The 10,567-nt window shown below is 41.1% G+C and overlaps 1 protein-coding gene across 1 annotated transcript; it reads left to right on the forward strand.

The window, feature by feature from the left end:
- The first annotated feature begins 218 nt into the window (after positions 1–218).
- Positions 219–3,894, forward strand: LOC121585441 (frizzled-1-like). The gene has a single exon (XM_045222357.1). The coding sequence runs from the start codon at positions 469–471 to the stop codon at positions 2,122–2,124; it is 1,656 nt and encodes a 551-aa protein (XP_045078292.1). The 5' UTR covers positions 219–468; the 3' UTR covers positions 2,125–3,894.
- The last annotated feature ends 6,673 nt before the right edge of the window (positions 3,895–10,567 follow it).

Consider the following 10,567-nt stretch of genomic DNA (forward strand, 5'->3'; position numbering starts at 1 on the left):
TACAGTTTTTATTACACATGTAGCAACTTTCAGTCAAAAATAGGAAGACTGCATGATATTTTAAAATTCATGGTTTAGTAGGATAAAGAATAGACTAGAATAGAGGACCAAATATTAACAATCTTGGAAGATTGAGATGATCCCTAAAAAGTAACCTACGATCTGTTTCAAGGCTCCTCCCTCCGTGAATAGTGGGAGACTAGAAACCCGACCGCAACCATCACACAGACAGTTGGAGACAGATAATGGCTACACACTGACAACAGGCGTATTTAAAATATATTGTGAGTAGCCGAGGTAAATTGTGGAAGTGACCACCTCGGCAAAGATATAAAGTAACGTATGTAGCCTATCATAGAAAACAGTACAGTCGTTTATGCTTTTGTTTTATCCGAGGAAAGAATCCAGTGGTCTCGAGTCTGCGTGTTTACGCGCGGACGGAAAGTGGCGTGTTGGAATTCATTTGGAATGGGGAACGACAAAGTTTGTAGTATGTTTTCCCAGTTGCTGGTTCTGATTATTTTTGCACTTTTACGACAAGCAGATGGTCAGTATGGCGACCGTGGAATGTCTGTTCCTGAACATGGCTTTTGCCAACCTATTTCCATTCCTCTCTGTACGGATATTGCCTATAACGAGACTATCATGCCAAATTTATTAGGGCACACCAATCAAGAGGACGCGGGGCTTGAAGTGCACCAGTTTTATCCGCTTGTGAAAGTTCAATGCTCTCCTGACCTGAAGTTTTTCCTCTGCTCCATGTATGCCCCCGTTTGTACTGTGCTGGAACAAGCACTGCCTCCGTGCCGCTCGCTCTGCGAGAGAGCGAGGCAGGGCTGCGAGGCGCTGATGAATAAATTCGGCTTCCAGTGGCCTGACAGCCTTGCCTGTGAATCTTTCCCTGTTCACGGAGCGGGTGAGTTGTGCGTCGGGCAAAACGTGTCTGATAGAAGCGCTCCTATTAATCCTACATCGGATGTAACAGAATCACCTTATGGGCAGCATAGGACTGTAAAGGGACAGTTTAGATGCCCAGTTGCATTGAAAGTACCCCCCTATTTGAACTACCGTTTTCTTGGGGAGGAGTATTGTGGTGCACCTTGTGAGCCCTCAAAACCCCATGGAATTATGTACTTCAATGAGGAGGAGTTGAAATTCGCCAAGATATGGATTGGAATATGGTCTGTGTTATGCTGTGCATCCACTCTGTTCACAGTTCTGACCTACTTGGTGGACATGCAGAGGTTCAGCTACCCAGAGCGACCCATCATTTTCCTATCAGGCTGCTACACTATGGTGTCAATAGCCTACATCGCTGGCTTCTTGTTGGGGGACAAGGTGGTATGCAATGACCGCTTTGACAGCGACGTCAAAACGGTCGTCCAAGGCACCAAAAAGGAGGGCTGCACCATTTTGTTCATGATGCTTTACTTTTTCAGCATGGCCAGCTCCATCTGGTGGGTCATCCTAGCCTTGACGTGGTTCTTGTCAGCCGGGATGAAGTGGGGTCACGAGGCCATCGAAGCCAACTCGCAGTACTTCCACCTGGTGGCATGGGCGGTCCCTGCCATCAAGACCATCACCATCCTGGCGGTGGGGCAGGTGGATGGCGATGTTCTGAGCGGCGTGTGCTACGTGGGCATTAACAGCGTGGACGCTCTCCGAGGCTTCGTTCTGGCACCGCTCTTCCTCTACCTCTCACTGGGCACCTCGTTCCTTCTGGCCGGCTTTGTGTCACTGTTCCGCATTCGGACCATCATGAAGCACGACGGCACCAAGACGGAGAAACTGGAGAAGCTCATGGTGCGCATCGGCATCTTCAGCGTACTCTATACGGTGCCTGCCACCATCGTCATTGCGTGCTACTTTTATGAGCAGGCGTTCAGGGAACAGTGGGAGAAGAGTTGGGTGAGTCGGACGTGTAAAAACTATGCAGTGCCATGCCCCGGGCACCATCACCCGCAGATGTCGCCAGACTTTACCATCTTCATGATCAAGTACCTGATGACGTTGATTGTGGGCATCACCTCTGGCTTCTGGATTTGGTCGAGTAAGACGCTGAATTCGTGGAGGAGATTTTATACGAGACTGGCGAGCAATAAACAGGGTGAGACGACAGTGTGAGACCTTATACTGTTTGTTGTCCCCTGAACACACACACAGATACATGAACTGAAGAAAAGGCTACTGGGACACACTTAAAAAATATATGTAAATAAGCTTTTTTGGAGAATTTTTTACGCATATTTGTATTTAAAATAGACCACACATTTGATTCTCGTCAATCACACTTTGATCTAAAAGGAAGAAAAGCTCTTATCTAGTTCAATTAGGAGAATTGGACTGTCTGAACATTTTCATTAATTCTATTGGTGCTCCATTGAACTCTTTCATGTCATCTCTTTAGTAGCGTTTCATGTGAACTATGGGAATATTTCAATTGCATACTCCTTGCGTCCTCTACCCTCGTCTCCTTCTCAAACCCCATTGGATGAGAAAGCCAGAGGTCCCTCCCCTATGCAATTGAGATCTTCCCTATGTTTGAGAAAAAGTCAACAAGGTTCTGCTGGACTTTTGCTGTATTTTATGGGTCATAATGACCTTGTTCAAAATCATTCCATAGTCTGTCCACTATTTCAAACCTGGAAATTGGCCACTTTATAGTTTATTCTCGTTTCTATTGACATCTTTGTTTTACCATGTGTTTTCAGGGGATGTTTGAGCATTCATTTGTCTTTCACCATGTGTATTTTGTGTTTTGGGGATATTTTACCATTACAGTGAATGCAGACTGCTCCAAATAAATATTGGATTAGGGGTTGAGATCAATATCCCTATGTGTTAACAAAAGGCCTGTCGCTATTGAACTATTTTGAATTTAGCACTCATTCAAAAGCCTTTTACGTATGGGGATAGCTACAAAATGATTACTTTCTATACCCACAAGCTATACAACTGGAATTGACTTTGACAATAATGGGATGCTCAGTCCAGTGCCTTTGTTTTAATGAAGAGAGTATGGGTGGAGTTATTGTGGTTGAAATCCAATAATCCAGCTGTCTACACAATTATCCAACAGCTGTTGATGAACCTCTTTCTAGTCACCAAGGGATTGTTCTCTGGTGACTTCACGCACATTATTCTGCTTAAATGGGTGAAAATGTACTAATACCTCACCCCCCATGGCATCCTTGAATAAAACATTCTCAACTTTAATGAATTGGCCTCCTTAGAAATCTGTCACATTCATGCATGTATGTTGCGCATATGTCATATTCGTTATTTTATAATACAAAGCAAAGCTTGCATCCAATTTTAAGTCACAGTTCTATAATGGATGGTGTTTTGACAAGGGTCATTTGAGCCTCAATGAGAAATACTGAGGAATTTTATAGATCATTTGACAAAGGTAATTCATTGAGCTCTTGCTTCCCTAATGCACATAAAGGGTCATGTTCATTAGGTACCAAACAGAAGAAAACAGACACAGGGAGGGAATATATGGACTTGTCCAATAAGAAGTTTTCCATTGCAAAATGTTTTCTGTTGCATGCCCTAATGAACACGACCATGTTGTTCACTTGATCTCGATGATTCTTCATCTCCAGTTACACATTTTTATCAAAGGCATCAACGCTGATATTGATCTTTCTGTTTTAACTCTGTGGTATATTTTCTTACCCAGGTATTACATTTTCTTAATCAGAGCCATTTTTATAGCGCTACATTTGTATAGAGTTCAATCTTGTTTGTATGCTGTCCAATGTTTATAAATTGCATATGACTTTCTACTAACAACCTTTTTCTTTCTACCAATGTGTATATTGAACAGATAATCCTAGCATACCATAATTTAAATGAAAATAAAAGCTCCCTCCATTTTATACACTTTAATCCTGGTTTGGAATTCATCTTTCTTTGTGGTGAAAGTTTTGAAAATGTTTTGAATTGCAACAATTTCAGCTAAAATCTTGCCAATGTGGAAGTGTATAGTGCTTTCTGCTTCTCTGAAGCTACTGGTTGTCTTTTTAGTACAGTAGATAGTGTAACACTAATCTGTCAAAAATGTAAGCCAACAAAGGTAACTCAAAGGTATTAGACTAAGAGCTTTGTGAAACTATTTGAAACCGTTGACAGTCTAGTTGATTTACTACTGGGTCGTGTTCATTAGACACCAAATGGAAAAAAAACTGACTGAAATAGGGAGGCACTACCAAGACTTGTTAAAACATTTTTCCTATTGTGTACTCTAATAAACAAAACCCTGAGTTACTGAATAGAAAAGTATACTTTGAAAGAAGGTAATAAAGTATAGTGCCTATAGTCCAGTGGTTCCCAAACTTGGGGTGAAATTGAAATGGTGTCCCCTGAGAAAGTCTGTAATCTTATCAAACAAAATTACAAATACAACCATGTAGTGTCAACTAAGAGACCTTTTACACTATTAGATGTGTTTATTATGTGTTGGGACAGCCTGCTGGACCTAACATTGAATATATATGAAACACACAGCATTAACTAGGGTCTAGTGTCAATTTTGGGTTTGGGAACCCCCTGGCCTATACTAAAGACCACGGTCATGCTTGTAAATGCTGAGTGCAACAATGGCCATGTATCTACACTGAGTATACCAAACATTAGGAACACCTCCCCCCCCGGCTTTTGCCCTCAGAACTGCCTCAATTTGTCTGGGCATGGACTCTACAAGTTGTCGAAAGCGTTCCACAGGGATGCTGGCCCATGTTGACTACAATGCTTCCCACAGTTGTGTCAAGTTGGCTGGATGTCCTTTGGGTGGTGGACCATTCTTGATACACACAGGAAACTGTTGAGAAAGAAAAACCCAGCAGCGTTGCAGTTCTTGACACAACCGGTGTGCCTGGAACCTACTACCATACCCTGTTCAAAGGCACTTAAATATTTTTGTCTTGCACATTCCCTCTCTGAATGGCACACAATCCTGTCTCCTCCCCATCTACACTGATTTGAAGTAGATTTAACAAGTGACATCAATAAGGGATCATTGCTTTCAACTGGATTCACTTGGTCAGTCTGTCATGGAAAGAGCAGGTGTTCTTAATGTTTTGTAGACTTAGTGTATATCAGTACTTTGACCTTCAAATGGCAGACATTTCTAAGAAATATTAACTTTCAAAATCTCTTGCTACTTTTTAGTTAGAGAATGAACTTTCTAATGGTGTTACAAATAATGTAGGCTATAGTCATTCTTTCACATAGTAGAATCAATGAGCAAGTCGGCTAATATTAGCAAATCAGACAAAAAGCTCTGACATTACTATATATTTCATAGTTCACAAAGATTAAGTTGAATAGAGCTTGATTTAAATTCTATATTCATCATTATTAATGACCTAGAAACTCAAATGTTTATCAAAGTTGTCTGGCTTACCCACTTGTCTTACATCATGAATTTCCACTGGGTCTGGTACTGCAGAAATGCTGCTTAAAGCCCCACTATGATATTTACAGCTGTGGTTACATTTCTCCAGCCCCATCCCTAAGCTTTATGGCAAAAAAGTGGCTGCAATTTTGCTGAAAAACAAATTAATGATTGTGGCATTAATGTTCTCACACATAAAGCACACTTGTGCTATCACATCCATGATGAACATATATTTCCTGATAGCACTCCAAAATGGAGTCAGTCAGTCAAACTGCCATGTTGGCAAGGCCGCCAAGGACGAGTGAGTCACTGAAAGGCTATGAAAAGAAGTCAGAGACGTGAAATTGCATGGACCACGTGGCACTGCCAAACATCTGTTTCCAGAAAAGATGTTGTTGGTTTGGAAACAATATGATAAATCAAGCAGAGATAGGAACTGATGGCACACGACACACACTGAATGAAACAGTGGTCATTCACCACACAGTACACCGCATAACTACATAGTTGATTGTGTTTGGTTTATATTACAAGGTCATTCTTGAAAAGTTTAGCCCCATTATTCTCCCCAAGCATTGACAAGGGAGACCTACAACTGCTCATAATTTTTTTTAAAGAAATTCAACATTTTGAATGTTGACGTGACGCGGCGGGTGGGTTCAGCCTCCAAATGCTTCCCCCAAACGAAACCACAGCCGGCACCAGCCCTCATTAGTGTTCTCCCTAGTCCCTGAGCCACCACTTACAGATGCAGGCTACCCAGCTTCCTACTCACTGGAATTCGTAGACAGAAATGTGGCCGAACTACTGCTTCTGGTGAGGGGAATTGAGCCAAATGGCAGCGGACCAAGTGACCAAGGCCTCCTCAGCAGGCTAAACTCAATCTTTGTGGGGGGAAAATCTTGATTAAAAAGAGTTCATGCACTACTTCCACCCTTATAGATGTTATTACACTGAACAAACATATAAACGCAACATGTAAAGGGTTGGTCCCGTGTTTCATGAGCTGAAATAAAAGATCCCAGAAATGTTCCATACACACAGAAAGCTTATTTCTATCAATTTTTTGGCCACACATCCCTGTTAGTGAGCATTTCTCCTTTGTCAAGATAATCCATCCACCTGACAGGTGTGGCATATCAAGAAGCTGATTAAACAGCATGATCATTACACAGGTGCACCTTGTGTTGGGGACATAAAAGGCCACTCTAAAATGTGCAGTTTTGTCACATAACGCAATGCCACAGATGTCTCAAGTTTTGAAGGAGAGTGCAATTGGCATGCTGACTGCAGAAATGTCCACCTGAGCTGTTGCCAGATAGTTGAATGTTCATTTCTCTACCATAAGCCACCTCCAACGTTGTTTTAGAGAATTTGGCAGTATGTCCAACCGGCCTCAACCGCAGCCCAGGACCTCTACATCCGGCTTCTTCACCAGCGGGATTGTCTGAGACCAGCCACCCAGACAGCTGATGAAACTGTGGGTTTGCACAAACTGTCAGAAACCGTCTGTCAGAAATGCTCAACTGCATGCTCGTCATCTTCACCTGGGTTTTGACCTGACTGCAGTTCAGCGTCGTAACCGACTTCAGTGGGCAAATGCTCAGCTTCGATGGCCACTGGCACGCTGGAGAAGTGTGGTCTTCACGGATGAATCTCGGTTTCAACTGTACCGGGCAGATGGCAGAGTATGTGTGGGCGATCTGGTGTCAATGTTGTGAACAGAGTGCCCCATGGTGGCGGTGGGGTTATGGTATGGGCAGGCATAAGCTACGGACAACAAACACAATTGCATTTTATCGATGGCAATTTGAATACACAGAGATACCGTGACGAGATCCTGAGGCCCATTGTCGCCATTCATCCGCCGCCATCACCTCATGTTACAGCATGATAATGCACGGCCCCATGTCGCAAGGATCTATACACAATTCCTGGAAGCTGAAAATGTCCCAGTTCTTCCATAGACTGCACACTCACCAGACATGTCACCCATTGAACATGTTTAGGATGCTCTGGATCTACGTGTACGACAGCGTGTTCCAGTTCCCGCCGATATCCAGCAATTTCGCACAGCCATTGAAGAGGAGTGGGGCAACATTCCACAGGCCACAATCAACAGCCTGATCAACTCTATGCCAAGGAGATGTGTTGCGCTGCATGAGGCAAATGGTGGTCACACCAGATACTGACTGGTTTTCTGATCCATCCCCTACTTTTCTTTAACGTATCTGTGACCAACAGATGCATATCTGTATTCCCAGTCATGTGAAATCCATAGATTAGTGCCTAATTTATTTATTTAAATTGACTGATTTCCTTCTATGAACTAACTCTGTACAATCTTTGAAATTGTTGCATGTTGTGTTTATATTTTTGTTCAGTGTAGTTTGAGCCTCGAACATGGAGACCCGGGCGCCTTTTACGTTTTGTTGTTTTAATGCGTTGTAAATCCAATGTTCAACCCTATATACAGCAAACCAATAACATTCCCAGGACATTAACTAACAGTTCTGATTAGGTTTTGATGTAACATTAGGATTATAACATCCCAAAAACACTCATAGATAGTCTGTAAGCGACCTATCAGTGAAGACAAAAAGCTGAGAAAAGGAAACTACTGTATATGTATCACAGCATTTCTTTAAAGGGGAGGGGGGAAGTTGATGGGTTAAAATGAGATTAGATGGTCATGCTGAGTGTTTTACAGGCAGGGGCAGACCAACGCCCGGTGGCAGGAAACAAGTAATGACTGGAGTCAGTCATGTATTTGTTCAGTCTGTCTGAGGTACTAGCATGCTTTCTCCCTCTCATCTCTCTCTTTCTATCTTCTCTCGCTCCCATCTCTCTTCACTCTCTTTTTTCTCTCTTTAGATTATTTGTTCCACGCAAATATGACCCAATGGATATCTGTTACAATTTATTTTCGCTTTGCATATCTAAATGAGTATTATTGCACTTTTATGTAACTTGAATATCTTGTCTCTATTTAAAACTACTCCCTTGAACAGCATTGACTAAACTAAGAGAGGAAATAGGAAATAGTTTAAAGAAATAGTTTGCTTTTTTCAGAGAAACAAATCAATACAGAGCCATGAAATGTGTATTCAGGTTTTGTTTATTGCATGTTTTGAAACTCTGAAAGTTAAACATTCAAAAGGCACTCGCACATCTGAGCTATCTTTGTTGCAAGTGCATTGTAACAGTTGAATAACGTGAGAAAAAAAAGAAACCCGCACACTGCTCTTGCTAGTATCACTGCTCTTTATTAAGCTTTACATATTGGTCTCAAGGCCTTCATCAGAGCCTTTGTCAGAAACTCTGAAAGTTGAAAGCATTTTTGCTAACTCTTTGGTGGGGCCCATGTATTCTGAACAAGTAAATATATCACAGCTTATGTTACATATAGATTATAATTGTTTTAACATGTTGGGCAAGGGGAATTGGGGAAAATTGGGCTTGGATCCCAGAGTTCCACATACATGTTCGTACTTAGAAATGTTACAGATTGCTTCATATAGGCCACGGGTGTCAAACTCATTCCACGGAGGGCCGAGTGTGTGCAGGTTTTCGCTCCTCCCTTGTACTTGATTCAGGAATGAAGGTCACTAATTAGTAAGGAACTCCCCACAACAGCTTGTCTAGGACTTAATTGAAAGGAAAAAACAAAAACCTGCAGACACTAGGCCCTCCATGGAATGAATTTGACACCCCTGATATAGGCCTACTACTACACACCAAGCCTCTGCCTATTAGCCACAACTGTTATTGTAACCATGACCTGAGGAGAACCAGGAAACAGACAGTTCCTGATCAGATGTGACCTTTATTTGACAGCACAGCAAAACATACATTTTACATAACATGCTGTGAAAAGGCTATGACATGTGACTTAGTATTATGACTTTTTGACTGAAGATAATAATGTGCATTTTTGCAAAACTAGTTTTGTACTTTCTTCTGTCAAATTCAGTTATCGGTTTTGATAGCATAGGGAAAATGAGATAAACTGCAAATGATAATGTTAAATCATTTATTCACCATGCATACTGAACGATTTCCTTTTTTTCCTTTTTGATAGAGAGCTACTGTATCAACTCCAATGAGCCATGGCATTCTTCAGAAAAAATATGTGTGTGCCTGGAATCTGCACAAAAACTAGATGTAACACACTAGGAGCTTATGCTGTTTTGGGGGCAACTTTAATGAAGTTAAGATTGCAAAGGGAGGGTATATTACTGGAAACTTTCAAAGTTTACCAGTAAACTACCAGAATTTTGCTTTCTCTCTGTGTGGCCTTATCACATGAAATAATTCAATAAGATTATTAAAAAATATAAAATAGAATGACAAAGCTGTTAAACATTATCCTAAATATAAACCATCAACTTATGAGGGTTTCAGTATGAAATATCCTTTATATATATTTTTTACACACTCTGATTTATTTTACTATGTCAATAGATATTTGCTGTCAATGTTTTGGAGTCAAACTGGTGGCAAATATGAAAAAAGTCAATAGTTGAGAGTTAATTGAAAATAATGCCATTGTTGATATTAAAGGCTTTTTTCATTAATTAGGCTATTTTCTCTTGAACCATATGGTCTATCGACTAGAAACTCATGGATAATTATATAGAAAATAAATACTATATATGAATATATACTCTTTCAACGTCATTCAAGTATAAATTACCAAAGTAACCATAGATTGCCATAGATTTTCTGTTAATTACCAAAATTACAGAAGATTCCGGTAATTTTGGTAATTTGCCAGTAGCTCTGCAATCCTAAATCAAGTACTCCTGCTCATATGGGCCTAATGCTCACTTGAGACCCATATGAGATACGCTCAAGTAACAAACAGTATCCTACTGGTATAAATGCATGATGTACGCAAAAGTCTTGCACGCACAGATCTTAAATTAGGATTAGGTCTAAAGAGTGGTCCAAAGAAAGCCTCTCATAATTCCAATCGGTGAACGTGGATTGCAATCTAGAGCTCGACTGCCATGGTGCCAGATGGTTTGCATTTAAGTCACTTCAAAAGTGTTTATTATACATCAAAAGGTAATTAACTCTCATTTACACAGTTAATGCCCAGTGGGTGAGGGTATGGGGCATGGGGAGTTGAATAGTTGCTGTAAGCAAACGGATGTTGAC

The sequence above is a fragment of the Coregonus clupeaformis genome, chromosome 8 (assembly GCF_020615455.1).
Source record: "Coregonus clupeaformis isolate EN_2021a chromosome 8, ASM2061545v1, whole genome shotgun sequence".
Lineage (NCBI taxonomy): Eukaryota > Metazoa > Chordata > Actinopteri > Salmoniformes > Salmonidae > Coregonus > Coregonus clupeaformis.